We start from the raw sequence: 22,714 nt of genomic DNA on the forward strand, positions 1-22,714 counted from the left end.
CCTGCTGCCTGGGAATCTCTGTCCTGTGTATGCTTTGTGCTCCTACTGCCTTCATTCCCAGCCTGAGGTGACAGGGAGCTGTAGATGTTGATGTTGGTGGTGGGGTGGAGGTGGTTGCTCTGCCCATGAGTCAGCCCCATGCAGCACAATAGCTGAGGGCAGCACTGGTCACCACTGCCTGCCTGGCACCAGGAGTACCCTGGGCAGATGGGGAGGCTGCTCAGGCAGGAGACCTGCCAGTGGGCATGAGTGTAGGATCACATAAAGGATGTGGCTGGGGGACAAAAAGCTACTTGAAGGAGTCCAATGCAGAGCCACAAGGATGATTAAGGGAGTGGAACATCTTCTGTACAAGGAGAGCCTGAGGGAGCTGGGGCTCTTTAGCTTAGAGAAGAGGAGACTGAGAGGTGACCTCATCAATGTTTATGAATATGTAAAGGGTGAGTCCCAGGAGGATGGAGCCAGGCTCTTCTTGGTGGTGCCTAATGACAGGACAAGGGGCAATGGGTGGAAGTTGAGGCATGGGAAGTTTCATGCAAATATGAGGGAATTTTTTTTCCCTTTGAGGGTGACAGAGCACTGGAACAGGCTGCCCAGGGGCGTTGTGGAGTTTCCCTCTCTGGAGATATTCAAAACTCACCTGTATGAGTTCCTGTGTGATCTGGTGTAGGTAATCCTGCTCAGGCAGGGGGGTTGGATTAGATGATCTTTTGAGGTCCCTTCCAGCCCCTGAAATTCTGTGATTTTGTGATTCTGTGATGACTGTTTGGTCTTGCTGCAGCATCTACTGCCCTTATCACCCCCACTGCTCCCTGGAGGGGCAGCAGGTGCCAGCAGGGGCAGCTCGAGCAGCTGGCACCGGCTGGGTGCTGCAGGCATTCAACAGGAATAATGAAATGGTGAGATTCCTCAGGGTGTGACTTGCCAGCAGGTGGGTCTGCTTTTTACAATGGCAGGGTTTGCTAAGAGGAAGGAGATTTTCCTCATGGGAGAAGTGGACTTGGGAAAGGCCACTTGCTGTCCATTGCTGTCGTGCCGAGGAATCCACCATACCACAACAGTGGTGGCCAAGAGTGGGAGAGGTGGTGGCACACTGGGCTAGGCAGGACCTCAGGGTATCCCTGGGAAGAAGCTGGATTTAGATGAGACATGAGGAAGAAATTCTTTGCCATGAGAGTGGTGAGGCACTGGGGCAGGTTGCCCACAGAAGCTGTGGAAGCTCCAAGCTGAGGTGTTTAAAGCCAGGCTGGATGAGGCCTTGGGCAGCCTGGTCTAGTGGGAGGTGTCCCTGCCCATGGCAAGGGGTCGGAACTGGCTGATCTTTAAGGTCCATTCCAACCCAAACCATTCTGTAATTCTCTTATTCTGTGATCCCCATGGAGCTTTGTGAAAGAAAGCAAGCCAGATCAAGGTATTTTGGGGATTTTTGGGGATCCATTTTCTATGGAGTTCTGTAACCTGGGATTAAAACTCCAGCGAAGCAGATCCACAGCTTTGGCAGAAGTCTGCTCTCCCAAGAATAGTTCTAACATTTTGATTTCATCAACTCCTCGTTCTGAGGAAGATCCTTGTGACAGTGCTGGTGAGTTGGGCTGTCAGGCTTTTCCTCATCTTTCCCTTATTTTCATGAGTTTGTAGCAGTGTCACTCACCAGGTTTGGGCTGAAGTGCTGGGTTATCGATTGCTCCCCTAGCTGAGTTCTGCTGGACATGTGGAATCACAGAGTAGTTTGGGTTGGGCCCTTTGGAGATGCTCTCCTAATATGATGCAGTGCCTTTCAGCAGTTTCTGAGATGACTTTCACTTATTTTTAAGTAGAAACCAAACTGGTGACTTCCTCTGGGGGGGACTTTGCCATCTTTCTTGCCTCATGCCCATTAGGAATCCATGGCAGGACTTTGCCAGGAGGCAGAGGTTCACTGGTGTGCTGCAGGGGCAGGGGGAGTGTGCATAGCTCAAGATCCTGTGTGTGGAATGGGGATGGCATCACCTTCCCTCTTGGGGCAGCTGATAAAACAGATGAGTGGTGTTGGGTATCATTCAGACAAGCCAAGGAGAAGATAAGAGCTTTCCACAGAGCAAGGTGTGAGCAGGACACAAATCCTGATGCTGCAAGTGAACAATCCAGATAGAATGTTTGATGGCAATGGTCAGGTGGGCACTGCCTATCCTGGTTCTTTGTTGGGAGGGATCTGTCAGCAGGCACCAGGAGTGCCTGGGGTGGGTTGTCAGCCTGGGTGGTGGTATGGTCTCCAGCCTGATTCCTGGGATCAGCAAGGCTGACCCTGCACCCCTGCTCCAGCTCACATTTGCTGGGCTCTGGCATTGGGGAAGGTATTTCTAAAACAGCTACCCTTGTGCTGAACTTCCAAACCCACCTCTCCTTTAAATGACAGTAAAAACGGAAAGCTGGAAGGGCTTGTTCTAGACTTGATGCTGAGGTGATAGCAGGGGAGCCTGTGCCCCTTGCCCAGCCATGGCGCTGCCAGCTCTGCTGCCCAGGAGGGGTGAGTGGCTTGTTTTAACAGGAGAGTGGCAGCTGCTGGGCCAGAGGTGCTGGGCTGGGGCAGCCTCCCTCCCCTTTGGCTTCTCACCATTGGAAATGCTCCATGTTTCAGGGATCTCTTGGCTCTCTGCACCCTCTGCAGCAGCTAGCCAGGGAACTTGGGTACCCAGGGTGCTCCTGTGAGGAGGTGACTGTGCCCACAGCCAGTGCCCTACCGCCCAGCTGCATCTGGTGCCTCTGTCTGGGCAGGCTCCATGCCAGGAATGGTCTAGGGTGCCTGCAGTAGCCCTGAGGAACCTCTTTCTCCCACAGCAGGGCTTGCCACTGGCTCCTCCTGGTCAGAGCACTGCTGCAAGGACACAGGGTGCAAGGCATGCTGGCCAGAGAGTGTGAGGTGGACATCAGAGGGGTGAGTGCAGCACCTCTGGCAGCCCCAGTGGCTGAGAAGCCTCCAGGCAAATCTCTTCGTGTGTGTGTGTGCTGGTTTGGGTGCTGCAAAAACATTTGGTTCTGAAAATGCCACAATATTCCAGTTCAGGGAAAACATTTTGCTAAGTTTGAAGCTGTTTTGCTTAGACAACTGCTGAGGTTGTGCTCTTGGGCTCACTCGCCCTGTGTCAGCGGCGCAGTTGGTGCTGGTGTGGTCTGACCCAGCTGGCACCCCAGCACCAGGCAGCTGCTTGCTCAGCGGGGTGGGGAGAGAGAGAGAGAAGTAAAATATGTGGGTTGAGATAAAGGCAGTTTAGCAGGATGGAAAGGGGAGGGAAAATAGTAATAACTATAATACTAAATAAATTAATAAAAATAATAATGGCATTTGAACACACAGCAAGTGATGCACAATGCAGCTGCTCAACACTCACCCAGCAATGCTGAACTTGTTCCCAAACAGCGGCTCCTGGACAACCTCCCTCCTAAGTTTATATACTAGCCATGGTCTCCTGTGGTCTGGGATATCCCTTGGGTCAGTTGGGGTCAGCTGTCCCAGCTGTATCCCTTCCCAGCTCTCTGTGCACCCCCCAGCCTGTCGCTGCTGGGGCAGGTGAGGAGCAGAAAATCCTCAACTTAGGCCAAATGCTGGTCAGCAACAACTGAACCATCCCTGGGTGGCTTTATCCCAAATTCCAAACACAGCCCTGAGCCATCTTCTGTCCCCACAGAAACCAGGCCAGCATTTAGCTTGTTTGTCCACTGTTTTGGATGGAAATACCTCAGGAGTCAGAAGATGCCACAGCTTGATGTTTCTGACTTTAAGCCATGATGCTTGCTTCCTGGGATGGTATCTAGGATGGGGTTTTTGTGTGATAATGGTACCTGGGGTAGGTTTTGGTGTGGTGATGATGGCAGCTGGGATAGGTTTTGGTGTGATATCTGCTGAGCTCCAGCCCAAGAGGGGCTGTGCCCGGGGGCAGGAGGGGGCAGGGGAGTTGTGCTGTAGCATGTCCCCAGCCCAGGAATTCCTGATGCACATTATATAAAGTGTGGCCTGGGCAGATGGGCACTCTGTCTGTGTGGGCCCAGCTGTGATGGCAGAGCTGTGGCAGGCAGAATATCCAGCAGGCAGCCCTGGCTGCTGCTGTCGTGTTGGTGCTCACTGCCTCCAACAGGTGCCAAAGGGTGATGGTGCAGAGGGGTGATGGAGGGTGCTGGAGGTAAGGCTGTTGCTTGCTGGTGGTTACTGGTGTAGAGCTGCCCTGGGCAGTGGGCTTGTCATGGGGAGGGAATGCTGCTGCTGGAGCATGAGGCTGGATTGCCAGGGATTTCTATTTCAAAAAGAAGGGGGAAGAGCACTTGAAGAAGCCAGGCCAGATTCCCAGCCCTGGGAGACTGCAGGCTACAGCCACAGCTCACTGTTTGGCACTGGGCAGAACAGAGAAGGAATCCCTCCCTGAAGCAGCAGAAGTGAGAAACCTGGACATGAGATGCCCCAGTGATCTGATTTGGTGTAGCAAAGCCCATGTTCCCCATTGGCTGTACCAGTTCTCACCAGCTGACTTTTCAGCAACTGAACATTAGAAACCACCAGTGTCTTGGTCCCTCCTCAGCCCCCTGATGCTCTGTGGCCAGGTTGGAAGCATCTGGATGAGCTGAGGCCACCTATGGGCTTGAGCACAGGGAGCTCACTCCAGCCATGGTGCTTCAGGGAGGGATCTCTATGTGCTCATGGGACAGTGTTGGAGAAGTGGACAAGGCATGAGTCACCAGCTGCTGCAGGAGCTCTCCCATGGGTGAGTGTGCCAGCCTGGGTGCCATGGCTTGGCAGGATGGATTGGATGTGCTCCAGGCTCCATCCCACAGGACGGGAGCTGTGCCTAGGGCTCCTGCTGTGTGTCATGGGCTGAGTTGAATCTGCTGCTGATACTCAATACCATGCTGCATCATGCCAGCTTTAAAATGAAAGTGCTGGCTGGAGGAAAGTATCATGGGCCTCAAAGTTCAGATTGTGACATGAGAGGTTTCCTGTTCCCAGCTGCTGCTTTTCAGTTCTGGGTTTGGGATGTTGGTCCTTTCTGCTGGGGGAGACTGCAGGTCAGGGGAGGTCACCAGCTTCTGCTTCTGCATTTTGCTGCACTGTTCTGCAGTAGGCTGAGGAATTGTGCACCTTACCATAGAACTCTCTTTACCTCAGCCCAGAGGATTTTTCATGTTAGTTTCCCTCCTGTCTGTGTGTAGAGAGGGGGCTCATGAGAGTGTGCTATGGTAACCCAGGACAGAGGATCAGGGACAGCAGCCAAGGCAGATGTCCACTGGCACTTCCTACTGCTCTGAAGGGTTGCCCAGGTGCTGGGATGGTCACAGAAGGATGTGGAGCAGCAAACACATGGGCAAGGTGGTTTCCCAGGGAGCTGTGGGCACGGTGGCTGCAGCCCAGGGGCATCCACGAGGAGGCAGGAGTTTGCAGGGAAGTTGGTGCCCTCAGTACATCACTGCTGTGTCACATGGGTGAGGTTCTGACACAACATACTGTGACACAACACTCCAGTGTTGGGGTTGTGAGGAGATCAGCAGATAGGTCAGTATGAGAGTCAGTGGGTGAGCTGTGTTTGAGGGTCACAAACAGTTGAAGGCAACAGAGCTGCTTATGAAACAGTGGAGCTGTGGGGGACACAAAGCCAAGCTGCTGCATCGCCTCAGTCCTCTTCTGGCACATGACAGCTTGGCTGTCTCCAGGGCAGATGGACAAGTGAAGAGTGTGTGAAATTAGCAGCAATAATGAGTTTAGTGTCTCCTGAATGTAGTTCAAGACAGCCTTTTTCCTACCACAGCAACCTCTTGAGGCTGCTCCACACTGTCAGGTGTTTCTCCAAGTGGCTGCTGAACCCCCAGAACAGCCCAGATTCCCCTCATATCTGTGTCAGCCCCCTTGTCTGCACAGGTGCTTGTGGCTCAATTACTCTGGTGGCCCTTCAGCATAGACCTCAAACCTCTCAGTGAAAGGTTTACATCTAGAGAATGTGGTGGGATGCCTCTTCCACCGCTAACTAGTAGCTAGCTCCTGCCTGAAGGTGCTTTTGACCCTTCTTGAGCTCCTCATCAGTTTGCTCATAGCTTCCAGCCCCACCCTTCCCCTGGGAATGTCCAGCTTCCAGTCCCCCCAGCCCAGCTTCCAGTCCCCCCAGCCCAGCTTCCAGCCCACACAGTCCTGTTTCCAGTCCCCCCAGCCCTGCTTCCAGCCCACCCAGCCCTGCTTCCAGCCCTCTGCCTGCTCCTGCCAGGGCTGCTGCTGGGTCCTGTTGCCAGGTGCCCCCCACCAGCTGCTGCCCCACTTTCTGCAAGCTCCAGAGAAGGGGTGCACCTCCCCTGGCAGCAGCTTGGCTGTCAGATGTTGGCTGGGTGTGTGAGGAGGTCTAGGGCTCACTGCAAGCAGTTCTGCTTTCTTCAGAAATCTCTTTAATTAAAACAATTGTCATTGCTGGCTGTAATCCTGCCAGTTTAGGGTGCCTTGCAGGCAGAGAGATGCCTGCCAGTGTGTTCTGCTTTGCAGGCCCATTATTATGGCCTCAGACTGGGGACAGTGAGAGCAGCAGGTGAAACTGCATCCCCATGCCAGGCTGTGCCTCCTTATTTATGGGGGGATGGAACCCCTGAAGCACCCAGACCATCCCTGCACAGCACCAGCCCTGTGCTAGGAAGCCCTGGAGCAAGCACCACCTGATGTCCTGCAGCTCTTTGTGTGTGTCCAGAGGTTAGAGGAATGCAGCTGTGTTTGCAGCAGTGTTTGCAGCCCTTTATCAAAGGCTGGACTGCAGAATCTCCTCCATATTGAATGGTGGCTGACCTATCCAGTCCTACAGTGGGTGATTCAAGCACCAAAGAACCAAAACAGCACATCCTCCACCCAAAGAAGAGGGGCAGGCTGCCTTGCAGTGAGGGCATCTTGCTGCCTGCAGCAGGAGACAGAATCACAGAATCATTTTGGCTGGAAAAGATCAAAGTTCTTCAAGATCATGGAATCCAACCATTGTCTAACTCTGCCAAGGCTGATGCTAAACCATGTCCCTCAGCACCACATCTCTGCTCTTTTAAACACCCCCAGAGATGGGGATTCAACCACCTTCCTGGGGAGCCTGTTTCAGTGTTGGAGAGATCTTTCAGAGCAGAATTTTCCTCTCATGTCCAATCTAAACCTTCCCTGGTGCAACTCACTTGTTGCTTGGGAGAGACCAACCTCCACCTGGCTCCAGCCTCCTTTCAGGGAGCTGTAGAGAGCCAGAAGGTGTTGCTTCCACTGGTGTGGGAGGCTTGTGGCTGGTGGAGCCCTTCACACACGCTGCGTGGGCAAGAGGCCATGGTTCTGAACTGTATGCTTGTGGTCCTGCCTGGTAATCCTGGGCCTGTGTTGGATGCCCTGGGTGGCCAGCACAGCCCCCAGGGAAGCCCCTGGGTGTGTGTTTGGATGGAATTGTCTCTATTCTCTTGGGTACTTGGTTTCTGATTCAGCAAAACACTTGGAGGTGTTTGCAAACATTGACCTTTGGGAAACTGAAGCTCCTTGCTCTCTTCTCCAGGAGCTGCAGCAGCTGGCACGGTGTACATCCCAGCACCTTCATTTAACTGCACCCGTTTCAGCATGGATGCAGGGTGCCTCTGGTGACTGGTGCTGCCTCTTTCTCCAGCTCAGGCAATGTCCCCGTGCTGGGATGGCTGGTTTGGAGCTGCTGGGACTTGGGTCAGCTCTTCAGTTTTCACATCTGTGTGACAATGAAAAATAGGAAGAGAGCTGAAGTGCTCATCCATGGGCTAGCCTCGCTCCTCTGGGGAACAATGCCCATGGGCTGGGACCTGCCATGCTTGGCTGGTATCTGTGCCCAGCCTGGACTAGATGATCTGTTGGCTATGCTGGCCTGCTCTTTGTCAGTGATGTGCCAGGGACAGCCCAGGGCCAGAGTGCTTGTTCTGCAGGTAGTCTGGAGAGGAGAAGTTGGCCAAGGTCTGCTGCTCTGTGTGAGGGTGCCTTCCACTTCTACCCAGCCTTAGTTGTCAGGGGTGCCCTGGTCTTGGCTACAGCTGCATGCCAGACAGCTCCTGGTGGGGATGGCCTCCTGCTCCCTCCTGCTGCAGGGCTGAACCTGCAGCTTCCTCCTCTGCCTGGGGCTGACCCTGCCTGTGGCTGCAGGCTGCAGCCATGGAGGGTTGTGGTGTGCTGGTAGAGAACAAGAAGGCAGACCAGGAATCCATGTTTGTTGTGGTTATAATCCATGTGGCTGATGGTTGCCTAGTTCTCTCCATGACCTTTCCATGAGCACCTTCTACCCTTGAGGAACTTATTGCCTCCTCCTAATTCATTGCCACTGGCAGGTGTGCATGGTGTGCACTCACCCCCCTGTCCAGGTCACTGATAGAAACACTGGAGAGGACCATGGCTCTGATCTGAGTCCTGGGGGACACTTAGTGACTGGCCACCAGCCAGGTCTTGCCCCATTGTCTGCAGCTCTCTGACCCTGACCCTTCTGTCTGGTTTCACCTATCACATTGTCCAGCTCTTGCTGTGTGCTGGGCATTCTGTCCAGAGGCTGCTGTCAGTATCAAAAGCTCTGCTAAAATACCCCCCCACATCCGCTGGTGGGTGACCTCACCACAACTTTGCCGTTCCAGCTATGGCTTAGGTCTCTGTCTCCTTAGGTTGCCGTTTCATGTAACAGCATTTCCAAGCTGGAAGGTTGCCTTGCTGGTTTGTATTTAATCTCCTGTAGCTCTTCAGATGAACTTGGCTCGGTCCAAGCTCATGACTTTAATCACAGCTACAAATCTAAATTAGCGGAATTAAGTTAGCAAATCTAAATGAGTGGGGTGTCGCCAGCCAGGACTCTCTGGGGATCACAGTGGCCCTGATGCGGATGCCCTGAGCTGCTGAGTCTGTTTGGATCTGGTGTGTGCCAGATATAGAACAAAAAAGGTCCTGTCTGCAAAGGATGGGGTCCAGCCCATGATGTGGCTGCAGCCACTGGGTTGGAAGGTGGCCAGATGCGTGTCACCACTGGTGTTTGAGGTTGGAGCTGCTGTTCTTCCCTGCCATGCTTACTCTGCTGCTTGATTTCACTAGTCTCCAAGTCCATTCCACCTGCCCGACTACCCCAACCTGCAGTGCTGGCATGGGTTGGACAAACTGCCATTGGTTTAGTTGATTAGGTGGGTTGGATTGGTTGATAGGTTGGACGCAATGATCTTGAAGGTCTCTTCCAACCTGGTCCTATTCTATTCTATTCTATTCTATTCTATTCTATTCTATGTCCAAAAAAACACCTTTGAAGGCCAACCAGGAAGTTTGATTTCTGCTACAGAAAAATGGCAGCAGGAACAGTGATGGTTACAGTGGTGGGTCCCAGCACAGAGGTTGTGACAGGCTGTGCCTGCAGCAGTGGACTCAGCTGGAAGCCACAGTACCACACTCAATGCTTTATCCAGTGGGGGCTCAAGGATCTGAGTCAGTAGTCATGGAGTCATAGAATGCTTCGGGTTGGAAAGGACTTTTAAAGGTCATCCAGTCCACCCCCGCTGCAGTCATCAGGGACATCTTCAACTAGGGCAGGTTACTCAGAGCCCCAGACAACCTGGTCTGGATGGGTTCCAGTGATGGGGCATATCCCACCTCTCTGGGCAACCTGGGACAGGCTCTCACCACCCTCAGTGTCAAACATTTCTCCCTTCTCTTCAATCTGAATCTCCATCTTTGAGTTTAAATCATCACCCCTTGTCCTGTCACAACAGGCCCTGCTCAAAAGTCTGTTCCCAGCTTTCTGATGGGCCCCTTAAAGCACTGAAAGGCAACTGAAAGATCTCCCTGGAGCCTTCTCTTCTCCAGGCTGAACAACTCCACCTCTCTCAGCCTGGCCTCACAGCAGAGGGGTTCAACCCTTGGATGAAATGGATGGACAGTGCTGAAGAGCAGGGTTTTCAGGGGGTATTTTCACTCATCCTTTTTGAGCTCATTGGCTCCTCTTGGTTTGCACAGCTCTGAGGATGGACATGCATGGACTGGACTGGCAGGAGCAGTAGTCATTGTTCTGACGTTATCTCTCTTTAAATATCAACAGTGATTCAGGACTCTTGTTTATGGCTAGCTGTGGAACTTTTATTTTAGTTCAGATGAGCTTCGTTAGCAGGTTTCTGGGGCGATGGTGCCTCTGCGTAACCGGCCTGTGCCGTGTCACCAGTCCAGAGGGAGCCGAGCGCTTCACTTCTGACGTGGGGGCCCTCCAGGCATCGCTGCTGGTGACTGCACAGGTGCCGGTGACTGCACAGGTCCCCTCTCAGACCTGTGGGGCTCCGCTCCACAGGCCTCTCCTTCTTCCCCCAGCTGCTCCCCGGAGGGCGGCCGCCATCCCACGCCACGGGGAGCGGCCGCCATCCTGCGCATCTCTCTGCGCTGTCACTGATGGATGATTTCATTTAGCTGGTGTGGGCGCTGCTGTTATCTCCCTGGTTTCCATACTCCGTGAGGATCCTGGATCTGGCAAGGCAGGAGATAAGGCTAATTGAAGTGTCAGGGAGAGGAGTGCAGCGCTGCTGGCTGTGGCAGCCGGGAAAACAGCGAGGAGCTAAAATTAGCCCCTGTTCCATTTTTATTTAGATCTGTGTTGTTGTGGGGGCTTTTCTTGGTGCCTTTTTTTGTGTGTGTGTGTGTGTTTTATTTGCATTTTTGGGGTTTGAATGACATAAAATTAGCTCCGTCTGAGTCTGTTCTGAAAATAGCATTAAGAGCTTACACGTTGGAGGAGATGGCCATAAACCCATTGAATTGCCATGATTTAGAGGCTGCTGAGAGTTGTAGCTTAGAAGTGGAGCACACATGGAAACATCCCCCCTTTGGCAGCACAGAAATGGCAGAGTAACATCAGGCTGTGGGGTCAGGAGCACCTCTTGGAAAACTGAGTGCCTGAGGGCAAGGTGGGTGGCACAGTGGAGACCAGTTTTGGGGGCGGGGAGGGGGCAAAGACATTGCTGATGCCACGTGGCATGTTCACGCTTCCAGTGGCTGAAGTGTCTGGGTGTCCCTGTGTGTGTGTATGCAAACACCTGCCTCTCAGTTGTTCTTCTGGAATCATAGAATCACGGAATGGTTTGGCTTGGAAGGGACCTCCAAGTTCCAACTGCCTGCTATGGTCAGGGACACTTTCCACTAGGCAGGTTTCTCAAGGCCCTGGTCCAACCTGGTCTTGAAAACTCTAAGGAGGGGGCAGGAAGGTAGCATAGCAGCTCCTGTGTCAGGATATGCAGGATGGTAAAGAGAAGATGAGGGTGATGCACCACTACATGCACCTTAGTTTCATGGTTTAAGCACAGACAGTTTGTCTTTGCTTTTTTATGACATCATCAGCTTATTGTGCAGAGACTAACAGACATTTGCTGTCCCTTGCAGGCTCTTGAACCTGATCTACAATGGAAAAACTGCTTTTGTTTCTGCTGTTCATTGGCATGGCGGTGAGAGCTCAGATCTGCCCCAAGCGCTGTGTCTGTCAGATTTTGTCTCCGAACCTTGCCACCCTTTGTGCCAAGAAAGGGCTCTTATTTGTTCCTCCCAACATTGACAGGAGGACCGTGGAGTTACGGCTGGCAGACAACTTTGTCACAAACATTAAAAGGAAAGACTTTGCCAACATGACCAGCCTGGTGGACCTGACGCTGTCCAGGAATACAATCAGTTTTATTACCCCTCACGCGTTTGCCGACTTGCGCAATTTGCGGGCTTTGCATTTGAACAGCAACCGATTGACTAAGATCACTAACGATATGTTCAGTGGGCTCTCCAACCTTCACCACTTGATACTTAACAACAACCAGCTGACTTTGATTTCTTCCACAGCTTTCGATGACGTTTTAGCTCTTGAGGAATTGGATTTGTCTTACAACAACCTGGAAACCATCCCCTGGGATGCGGTGGAGAAGATGGTTAGCTTGCACACACTGAGTCTAGACCACAACATGATCGACCACATTCCTAAGGGGACCTTCTCCCACCTCCACAAGATGACCAGGTTGGATGTCACATCTAACAAACTGCAGAAGCTACCGCCTGATCCTCTCTTCCAGCGAGCTCAGGTACTGGCAACCTCAGGAATTATCAGCCCTTCGACCTTTGCGTTGAGCTTTGGTGGGAACCCTTTGCATTGCAACTGTGAGCTCTTGTGGCTGAGGCGTCTTTCGAGGGAGGATGACCTGGAGACCTGTGCTTCTCCCACGCTGCTGTCTGGCCGGTACTTCTGGTCGATCCCTGAGGAGGAGTTCCTGTGTGAGCCTCCTCTCATCACCCGGCACACCCATGAGCTGCGGGTGCTGGAGGGCCAGCGGGCAGCACTGCGGTGCAAGGCCCGCGGGGACCCCGAGCCAGCCATCCATTGGATTTCACCCGAGGGCAAACTGATCTCCAATGCGACCAGGTCTGTGGTGTACGACAACGGGACGCTCGACATCCTTATAACCACAGTGAAGGACACAGGCTCCTTCACCTGCATTGCTTCCAACCCCGCCGGGGAGGCCACGCAGACGGTGGACCTGCACATCATCAAGCTCCCCCACTTGCTGAACAGCACCAACCACATCCATGAGCCCGATCCTGGCTCCTCGGATATCTCCACTTCCACCAAGTCGGGCTCCAATGCGAGCAGCAGCAATGGGGATACTAAAGTCAGCCAAGAGAAGAAGGTGGTGGTTGCAGAAGCAACGTCCTCAACTGCTCTGCTGAAGTTCAACTTTCAGAGGAACATCCCTGGGATACGGATGTTCCAGATCCAGTACAACGGTACTTATGATGACTCCCTTGTTTACAGGTAAGGCAGCCCCAGGATGCTGGTGCAGGGTCCTGCAGGCAGCTCAGGGCTCAGATGCTGCCTGGGCAGCCCCAGCAGGGCCCTGCCCTGGCAGCATATGTTGGGAGCCACAGGAAAGCCATGTGCAGGTCTCTGCTGTCCAGCAGAGAAATCACCTTGAGCGGGGTTGTTTGAGATAATCCAAAGGGCCTCTGAGTCTCTGAGCTCATCTGAATGCCCAAGAGGTTGTAAAAGGAGAGGAGTTAAATGGGTCTGAATGCTCTCAGCTTTGGCAAGGCAAAATTAAAAAGGTGCCTGTAAATATATTCCTCCCAGCACTAGTTCTGGTGGTGTTCATGCTGGTGTGCTGGCTTTGTGCTGCCTGGTGGGACAGTGGCACCCTTCAAAACTGTCTTTGCATGGTAATTTCTTCTGTGTTTTTGACATGGTTGCTGTCATAGAATCATAGAAAGATTTGGGCTGGAAGGGACCTTAAAGATCATCTAGTTCCAACCCCCCCTGCCATGGACAGGGATGACTTCCACTAGAGCAACTTTCAGGGATGGGGCATCTGCCACCCCTCTGTATAACCTATTCCAGTGCCTCACCACCCTGATGGTGAAGAACTTCTTCCTCATATCCAGTCTGAATGTGCCCTCTTTCAGGTGAAAGCCATTGCCCCTCATCCTATTGCAACATGCTGTTGTAAAAAGTCTGTAACTTTCCTGGTTTGTCAGTATTGCCCAAGAGAGGACATCACGGACTTTCCAAAAGTGTGCATGAGAGATGCAGCAATTCTGTACCAAACTGACTCCAAGACTGTGTCTGGCTCTGTGAACCACTTTTCCATGCTGTCATCATATGGGTTTTTTCGCTCTGTGATGAATGCAGTGGTTATTTTATCATAATAGTAGGCTTTCAGCATGCACAAAACCATCCATGAAGCACCAGAGAGAGACCATTTGTGCAGTGCACCACCTGAGTGCTTTTTCAGTGGGGAATCAGAGAACGGTTTGGGTTGGAAAGGGACTTTCAAGATCATCTAGTTCCAACCTCCCTGCTGTGGGCAAGTACATCTTCCTCTAAACCAGGTTGCTCAAAGCCCTATCCAGCCTGGCCTTGAACATGAGCCAGCAGCATGCCCAGGTGGCCAAGAAGGCCAGTGGCATCCTGGCCAGTATCAGGAATAGTGTGGCCAGCAGGAGCAGGGAGGTCATTCTGTCCCTGGACTCAGCACTGGTTAGGCCACACCTTGAGTCCTGTGCCCAGTTCTGGGCCCCTCCATTTAGGAAAGATGTTGACTTGCTGGAACCTGTCCAGAGAAGGGCAACAAAGCTGGGTAGGGGTTTGGAGCACAAGCCCTATGAGGAGAGGCTGAGGGAGCTGGGGTTGTTTAGCCTGGAGAAGAGGAGGCTCAGGGGAGACCTCATTGTTGTCTACAAGTACCTGAAGGGAGGTTGTAGCCAGGAGGGGGTTGGTCTCTTCTGCCAGGCAACCAGCACCAGAACAAGAGGACACAGTCTCAAGCTGCACCAGGGGAGGTTTAGGCTGGATGTTAGGAAGAAATTATTTACAGGAAGAGTGATTTGCCATTGGAATGTGCTGCCCGGGGAGGTGGTGGAGTCACCATCACTGGAAGTGTTTAAGAAGAGACTGGATGAGGCACTTGGTGCCATGGTTTAGTTGATTAGATGGTGTTGGATGATAGGTTGGACTTGATGATCTTGAAGGTCTTTTCCAACCTGGTTAATTCTGTATTCTGTAATTCTATGTGGAGCTCTGCCACATCCAGGTGTGCTGTGGGGCTTGCTGGTGACTCTGCCACCCCACTGCAGGTGTCAACAGGAACAGAGGAGCTGAGCTCCAGTGGTGTTCATCACAACTGGGGCTGTAGCAGCACACAGTGGGGAGGTGCATGCGGGTCTACCAGGTTCATTCACGCTGATCTCCTTCTTCCCCAGAATGATACCTCCCACAAGCAAAACCTTCCTGGTCAACAACCTGGCCGCCGGGACTGCCTACGACCTGTGCGTGCTGGCCATCTATGATGATGGGATCACCTCGCTCACAGCCACCAGAGTGGTGGGCTGCACCCAGTTCACCACCGAGCAGGACTACGTGCGCTGCCACTTCATGCAGTCCCAGTTCCTGGGGGGGACCATGATCATCATCATCGGTGGGATCATCGTGGCCTCGGTGCTCGTGTTCATCATCATCCTCATGATCCGCTACAAGGTGTGTAACAACAACGGGCAGCAGAAGGCCACCAAGGTCAGCAACGTGTACTCGCAGACCAACGGGGCGCAGATCCAGGGCTGCAGCGGGGCGCTGTCACAGTCGGCGTCCAAGCAGGCCGTGGGGCACGAAGAGGGCATCCAGTGCCGCAAGGCCAGCAGCGACGGCGTGGCGCAGTCGCCGGAGAGCGGCCCCGGCCAGGACTCGGCCACCACTACCTCCGCCCTGCCTCCCGCCTGGACTGCCAGCGCGGTGGGGCCCCCGAAGCAGAAGCGCAAGCCGGGGCCCAAGGCCGGCGGCGAGGCGCCGGGCGAGGCCACGGGCAGCACCGAGGCCCAGAACAGTAACAGGAACAACTCCACTGCCCTGCAGCTGGCAGGCTGTGCCCCCGTGCCCGCCACCACCCCCTACAAAAGAGCACAATCCAAGCCAAGTAAGTTCCTCACACTGCCGGCCGACGCCACCCGTGCCAAGCGCCGGCTCTCGCTGGGCGGGCAGCTGATGGAGCCCGGCTGCCCCGGCAGCGCCCGCAGCGCGGCCGGGCTGCGCTCCAAACGCAGCCTGTCCATGAACGGGATGCTGCTCCAGGCAGACAGCTCCGGTGTGGAGAGTGGAAAAGCAACTTTCTCCAGTTCTGAGTGGATATTGGAAAGCACTGTGTGACCTGCTTTTTTTTTTTTTTCCTTTTTCTTTCCTTTTTTCCCCCTCCTTTTTTTTTTTTTTGTGGTTTTTTTTTTTTGTAAACTTTGTTTTAGTTCTCATTTTTGATGAAAAACCGAGACGCCAAACGTGTGTGTGAGAAACTCCCTCTGCCCAGGGGAAGGGGTCTGGAGGTCCGCCGCTGTCCTGCTTGATTGATGGCTTGTTCGTTGTGGGGTTCTGTGTAAAGCCACCCAGAGCACACAGGGTTCATTTGGTTCGCCTTTGAGTTCGTTTAGTATCAAAGCCGAAGGCAACGTTCAGAGATTCAAAACAAAACGAAACAAAAGGAAAAAGAGAAGGATTAAGGGGTTAAAAAAAAAAATTAAAAAAAGAAAAAAAAGGAAAAAAAAAAAAAAGCAAAAAAAAAAGCATGAAACAGCACCAGTGCCTTCCCTACTCTAGGACTGGCTTCCTGGTTCTGCAGTGGCAGAAAAGAAGAGAGTTTTCACAGAAAAAAAGCCTTTTATAAAGGAAATGAAATTTCCTCCGAGCTAACAAATAACCACTTCTGGATCAATCAGTAAAATGCTATTTTTTAAAACGCCCAGACTGTACATTTCTTTTCCAGACAATGGTTGTTGCCTTTGTTCCTAGGCAGATGCTGTCCAGAACAACAGCCTGTCGTGTTACCTGGGGTACGAGAAGCCCTTCCCTCGTTGCCAGCCTCTCCAGGAGGAGGGCGTCAGGGCAAGGAGTCCCTCTGCTCCCTCTGGGGTCTGGCTCGCTGGGTGCTGGTCTACCCAAGTATTCTGGGGTATTGGGTCTGGTGGTGGCCTTCCACTTGCAGCACCCAGTCCAAGAGCCCAGGGTGCCACAGCAATGGCTGTGCCTGGTGCCAGCACTGGAGAAACACACTGTGTTCAGCAGCAGCCATTGGGCAGGAGCCTGCCCCATGCTCCCTGCTCTGCTTCCCGCCTCACAATCAGTGCCACGGGGGCTGTCCCATGTCCCCATCCCATCAGAACAGAGGTGGAAACATGAGCAGGGGGAGCTGATGGGAAAGGTGGGAGCAGCCCTGCAGCCCAGCTGCAGTGGTGGTCATCTCTGTAGGGCTGGGAACCTCCTGCAGGGCAGGGAGCCGTGGGATGGTCAGTGGTGCAGAGCAGGGTGCATTGGGGTGCAGGGTCGGCACATCAACCCCAGTGCTGCAGGGTAGGTCTGCACAGGCGGGTCCAAAGCCATTCAGGATCTCATAGTGATGGTTGACTGGGGTGATGATGGCCATCTCCTTCTCTCTTAGACTGTTGAGGCATGTTTCCTGTGAACTCTTAAGATTTGTTCTATTTCTCTTTAACCCCCAAGCACAGTAAAGGATCTGGGAGATGGTCTGGTTGATGACCTGCTGTTGGGCTGCACTGCCTGTGGGACAGAGCCAAGTTCAGGCTACTACATAAGGATGTAGCACATGGCACTAGCTGAGAGTCATGGGAAACCCTGTGTTGGGAGGATGGTCAGACCTGCTCCTGCTGCTCTGTTCCTTCTAAAGAAAAGGCATCAATTAGTATTAATTATAGTCAGATGGACATGATGTTTAAATTAGAGACACTGCACTTACTGCATTCTCAGGTGCCAACTAACGGACTTGATGTGGGCTTGGTGGCCGCTCAAGTGACAGAAGAGTTACATTTTACACCCTCTGCTTCTTCTTGAGGGCAGCATAACTGCAGCAGATGCCCAAAGATACCCTGGCTTTAACCAGGCCAGCAAGCCAGCCCAAGAGCAGTCATGGCAGGGGATGTCTGGTGCAGGGAGCATTTCATGGTAGGGAGTGTCTTGTGGCAGGGCACATCTGGTGGCAGGCAATATCTTGTGGCAGGGACTGTCTCATGACTGGGGACAAACTGAGAGAGCTGGGGCTGTTCAGTCTGGAGAAGAGAAGGCTTTGAGGAGACCTTATTGTGGCCTTCCAGTATCTTAGGGGGGCTACAAGAATGCTGGGGAAGGACTTTTTAGGATGTCAGGTAGTGATAGGACTAGGGGGAATGGAACAAAACTACAAATGGGTAGATTCAGATTGGATGTTAGGAAGAAGTTCTTCCCCATGAGGGTGGTGAGACATTGGAACAGGTTGCCCAGGGAAGCGGTAGAAGCTCCATCCCTGGAAGTTTTTAAGGCCAGGCAACCTGATGTAGTGTGAGGTGTCCCTGCCCATGGCAGGGGGGTTGGAACTCAATGATCCTTGAGGTCCCTTCCAACCCTAACAATTCTATGATTCTATGACACCTCATGGTAGGGAATATCCCATGGCAGGGACTGGCTTGTGGAAGGGCATGCCTCCTGGCGAGGAACTTCTGGTGGTAGGGATTGTCTTGTGGCAGGGCACATCTCCTGTAGCCTCACGAGTCTGTGCCCCTGAGTCTTTGCACCTTGGGGCTGACACACACTGGGTGACCTCAGCCGTTGCACTCAGCTGTCCTGGATGGTTCTCTGTGGTTTGTCTGCCTGTCCTGGGAAACCAGGGTCTGGTGGGGGTAGTGTAAAGGATGTAAATAAAAAGAGGATTTTCCTGGTTTAGAAAGTTGTTTTCCTTCCCTTAGGAAATCTGGAGACCAAAAAGGAAATGAAACCCTCAAAATTATAAAGCCTGCTTCCTGCTGGGAAAGTTAGAAATGAAATGAATAAACCAAGCTCTCCTTAGCTTTCTCTGAAGTCCACCTTCTTGTTGAGGGGCTGTACACAGAATTCAGCTACAAAGCAGGGCATGGTCACAAGCAGTGGTGTGTGCCCAGGGTCTGGTGGTCTTACAGTGAAGGTGCTGTCAAGTGCAGGAGGCACATGCCCCAGTGAGGAGCTGCTGTCTGCAGACAGTATCTTCACCCTGTGCTGGGCTATGGGAGAGCTCCGGAGGGGTTCTGTGAGGTGTTTGAGTCGTGCACTGTAAAAACATCAAATGAAAATGCTTTGTGTGTTGTCTACAACTGGGTGTAAATGTGTCTGATGTTTTGTGAGAGTGCTAAAGCATTCACAGCTTCCTGTGACTTGAGGAGGGTTATTTTCATGGGTTTAATTTTTTATTTTTTTTTTTACTCAAAGGAATCATCTTCTAAAGGCTGGAGCTGAGTGTTCTGTCCTCAGTGCATCTGTATAAGCAGCTTAGAAGGACCATATGTCCCTGCCTTTGATCTGCTTCTCTGCTAACAGCGTAGGAGTGGTTGGACCTGGGCAACAGAGGGTTCCCCTTGTGGAGATTCCTCTCTTGGGCGGAGAGGAGAGTCCCTTGGGCATGCCCTGGGCAGGACATCTGCCATTCCCACCAGAGTAACTGCAGCAGGGCATTTCACTTAATCCAGGCTCGATTCACAGTGAGGATATCCTTGTGGAGGAAGATATTCTCTGTCCTTTCTGTTCTGCAAAACCAGAGGCTGCCAGGTTGGAGGCAGAAGAAGTGCTGAGCTGTTCTGTGACCAGGGTAATGCTGGCCTGCTGCTGCCCAGAGCGCGGCAATGCAGCATTGCTCACTCTTTCAAAACCAGAGTGTGGGTTCAGCAGACCCAAGCAGGGTGCTCCCCGGGGCAGGTGGTGGTGCTGACACATTTATCAGTCTGGGGGTGTTGGGGATAAGGGGTGCAGCCTGCAGATGGGAGTTTGCAGAGACTTGGACCCGTGGGTGCAGACCTGTTCCCGGGACGTCCTCCAGCCTGTGGGTCTGCGCCCTGTGATGCTCCTGAAAAATCAACTGACCGAGGTTTTAGCCATGAGCTGGTGTCTCTCCATGGGCACCAGAGGAGGAGAGACAACTCCAGATATGTTCACTCTCATTAAAGTTGCTGGCACACGCTTCCTGCTCATGTTTCCCGCATCCTTTCCTCCGGGTGTGCGTGCGCTGTCAACAGTGGGCTGGGACCAGCCACTTCTGGTTGGAGAAGCAGGGCTCTGCTGGGTGAAAAGTCTGTCCTGCTGGTTGTTTTCTGGCTGCCTGTGTTTGTTACCATGAATACCTGGCACTGCTCTGTTCTGGGTGCCCACATGGCTTCATTTCTGCCACCCTGTTCCTGCGTGGCCAGCCCTGCCGTAGTCATGTGAGCTGGAGCATGGTGGCTGTGTGTCCGGTGCCTGGGAGAAGGGGACATGGCTCCTGGGCACATGCTGCTCTGCCTGGGAAGGGCCTGGCAGCAGGATACCCACTGCCCACACTGTCACGAGGTGCTCGCTGCTGGGGCACACTGTCCACTCAAGGGATCCTGCCAAGGTCCTGGTCTCACCCCTGCTGCAGAACTGCTGGAGGCTTGAGGCTGGCTGCCAGCAGTGCAGGGATGCTCCTGCCTCCTGGAGACCATGAAACCCCCACTGCCCCCACTGCTCAGTGCTTTGGGACTGCACAAAATGTCTTCTAGTAACTCCTCAGGCACCTGAATGTGGTTGCTGAGCCAGGAGCACATCTGGTGTCAAGCATCCTGGACCAGCAGAGTCACACTGAGCCATGACAGCAAATAGTCCCCGTCTTGGGAAGGTATGGCATGGCCCTTCCTGTGCTACTGCAAACCAGAGCCACAGCAGAGATGCTGCTTGGAGAGGGAGCAGGTCTCCTCCCCCAATGACTGCTTCAGCCAGCAGAAGTCATGGTCACAGCTGCTCTTACCTGCTATTGCTCCTCTTGCCTTTTCTGGAGATGACCTGGCATCTCTGTGGTGGAGATGGGAGCGTGGCGTGGGAGCATCCATCAGCGTGGCAGCAGCTCAGGAGCCTTTGCTGTCCTCTTCTAAGGTGCTGCGTGCAAGCAGGGGGGTGCTGCTGCTCTCTCATGGCAGCAGTGGCCACAGCCATGAGACTGCCCAGTACTGTCCCCTATAAGCTGGCAAAGTTCTGGTTTAAAAGAAGCAAAATGTGGCAAAGTCAGTGGGCTCCTGCTCACAGAAATTGTGTTTGCTTTTGCAGATGTGCTTCTCTGAGTCTCGCTGCATGCCAGGCTGTCTGGACCTGGCACCAGAGCTTGTGCTGGTGGGGCTGGGTATGGAACCCACCACAGCTCTGCCCAGCTGGGAGTTCCAGGCAGCAGTGCTGGTGCTCTCTGCAAGTCCTTCTGTGGTGCTACACCCACAGCTGCCCTTGTTGTCCCAGAGACAGATTGTCCCTCTGGTCATCAGGCACATGGGCAGGTACAGCGTGCTTGGCACTGAATGCCAAATTAAATCAGCTCTATAAATAGAATCCACTTGTTCTGCCCTGAGTGATGCCCACGGCGTGGGAGCTCAGGGCAGGACAACTCAACACCAGCAATCAGCATGCTTTCTCTTCAGTGATTTTAATTTTGATGTAAACTCCACGGAGACCAGTGCCAGCCCCCTGTGTGTTCCCTGCTCCCTCCTGGTGTTTCCAGTTCTGTGCAAGAGTTCTGAAACTGCAAGGAGCTGGAATCCCTGCCATGGAAAAAGGCTCAGGTCAGAGAGGGCAGGAGCAAATCTAGGAACTGGAAAACTCTGATTCTGGAGCAGGCAGCTTTAGTGGTTCTGGTTTGGGCTTTCAGGAGGGGGATTTGTTAGTTTGATTTTCCCTTGAGCGACAGCACTGCTGTGCCAGCCCTTCCAACTGCTGCTACAGCTGGTGGTATCTCTGGCCAGTGGTGGTACTGGCTAGTGGTGGCTCTGGGTGGCGGTGGCACCGAATGGTGATGGCACTGGCTGGGAGTGTTTCGGCTAGCGATGCCACGGTCTGGTGCTGGCGCTGGATAGTGATGGTTCCGGTCAAGTGCAGGCTGGGGATGCCAGGTGCCGTTAGCCCTTTCTGCTGTTGGCTGCCGCGCTTCTCCTGCCACATCCCAACCTCGTGGTGCTGGTGGCACTGGAGCCAGGGGGGTGCTCGGGCCGAGGACAGGCTCTGTTTGCCCACTCCCCACCCGGGCAGCTCTGCGGGCGGCCGTCGGTGTGGTGCGACGCTCGGGCTGGCCCCGCAAAGCGCCTCCTGGTGCCACCCACCCAGTGGCAGCTCATTGGCTGCGGGGAAGGGCCACGTCCCGCCGCTCGTCCCCTCACTGTCCCTGTTTTGTCTCTTTGCACAGAAGCCGGGGCCAGCCCGCAGGACGCCTGCCCTCCTCCGCCGCCCGACGGCGCTGGCACCGACGCTCTCGGCCGGCAGAAAGCCATTCGGTTCCAGCTCGCCGCAGACTGACGCGTGGCACCGTGCGCACCGGGAGCCGCCGAGCCCGGCGGTGCCGTTGGATAAACTTCCCTCCCCTCTTCACAGGTCGCCCGTCTGCCATCTGCCACATTCGGTCCAAATTCCTGGTTGTTGGTTTTTTTTCCTTCCCCTCTTGTCCTAAGGTTTTTATAAACTCAGCAACAAGGACTCTGGTGGCAGCAGCTGCAGGCCCCAGTCGTGGTCGGTGTCGCTGGTGGTGAGCTCACAGACTGTAATACATGGTAGCTTCTATCACCTGAACAAATAAATGTTTTACTACGATGGCCTGGGCATAATGCTTCATCTGGAGGGCCTAGCGGTGCCCGCTGCTGCTCTCCGCATCCAGGGCTCTGTGCTGCTGCTGGTCCTTGTGCCCAGCAGGCAGTGGTGTGGGGTCACTCATGCCTCTGCAGCCTGAGTGGGCGAACTGGGGCCTGGGGCTGCCAAACACAGGACTGGGGCTCTGCTGAGCAATGAGCAGCGAGTTGTGCCTGGTCATGGTCCCAGCCTGTGGCAATCGGTGCCACCTGCCTGGGGTAACTGGCAGCAGTACCACTGGAGATCTGCCTGGTTTTGCCCTTTGGTGCTGGGTGAGAATCACAGAATCACAGAAGGGTTTTGGGTTGGAAGGGACCTTAAAGATCATCTAGTTTTGACCCCCCAGCCATGGGCAGGGACACCTTCCACTAGACGAGGTTGCTCAGGGCCGCATCCAGCCTGTGTGAGGACATAGGCTTTGAGAGAGGAGTGAGCTCCATCTGCCCCTGCCCGCTGCAGGGAAAGACCTGGGGGCACCAGGCCTGCTGTCCCTGCCTGTCTCATGGCCAGGCTGCCCCCTCTCTCTGCCAGGCAGAGAAGCTGGGACATGGTGGGTTATAGTAGCACTGCGTGCCAGGAGTGCCACAACAAAG

General features: G+C 53.7%; 1 protein-coding gene across 3 annotated transcripts in view; it reads left to right on the plus strand.

The window, feature by feature from the left end:
- LRFN5 (leucine rich repeat and fibronectin type III domain containing 5) overlaps positions 1-22,077 on the plus strand; it is a 54,612-nt gene extending 32,535 nt beyond the window's left edge. The window contains exons 2-4 of one of the 3 annotated variants that reach the window (XM_054161620.1): positions 11,366-12,773; positions 14,714-14,987; positions 21,685-22,077. In XM_054161620.1, coding sequence (XP_054017595.1) covers positions 11,386-12,773; positions 14,714-14,987; positions 21,685-21,945 — 1,923 coding nt within the window. In that variant the 5' untranslated portion in view covers positions 11,366-11,385 and the 3' untranslated portion in view covers positions 21,946-22,077. Of the gene's footprint in view, positions 1-11,365; positions 12,774-14,713; positions 15,681-21,684 lie in introns of those variants that run through there. The other 2 variants (XM_054161619.1, XM_054161618.1) reach the window with 2 other exon arrangements.
- The last annotated feature ends 637 nt before the right edge of the window (positions 22,078-22,714 follow it).

Source organism: Dryobates pubescens, chromosome 5 (genome assembly GCF_014839835.1).
Source record: "Dryobates pubescens isolate bDryPub1 chromosome 5, bDryPub1.pri, whole genome shotgun sequence".
NCBI lineage: Eukaryota > Metazoa > Chordata > Aves > Piciformes > Picidae > Dryobates > Dryobates pubescens.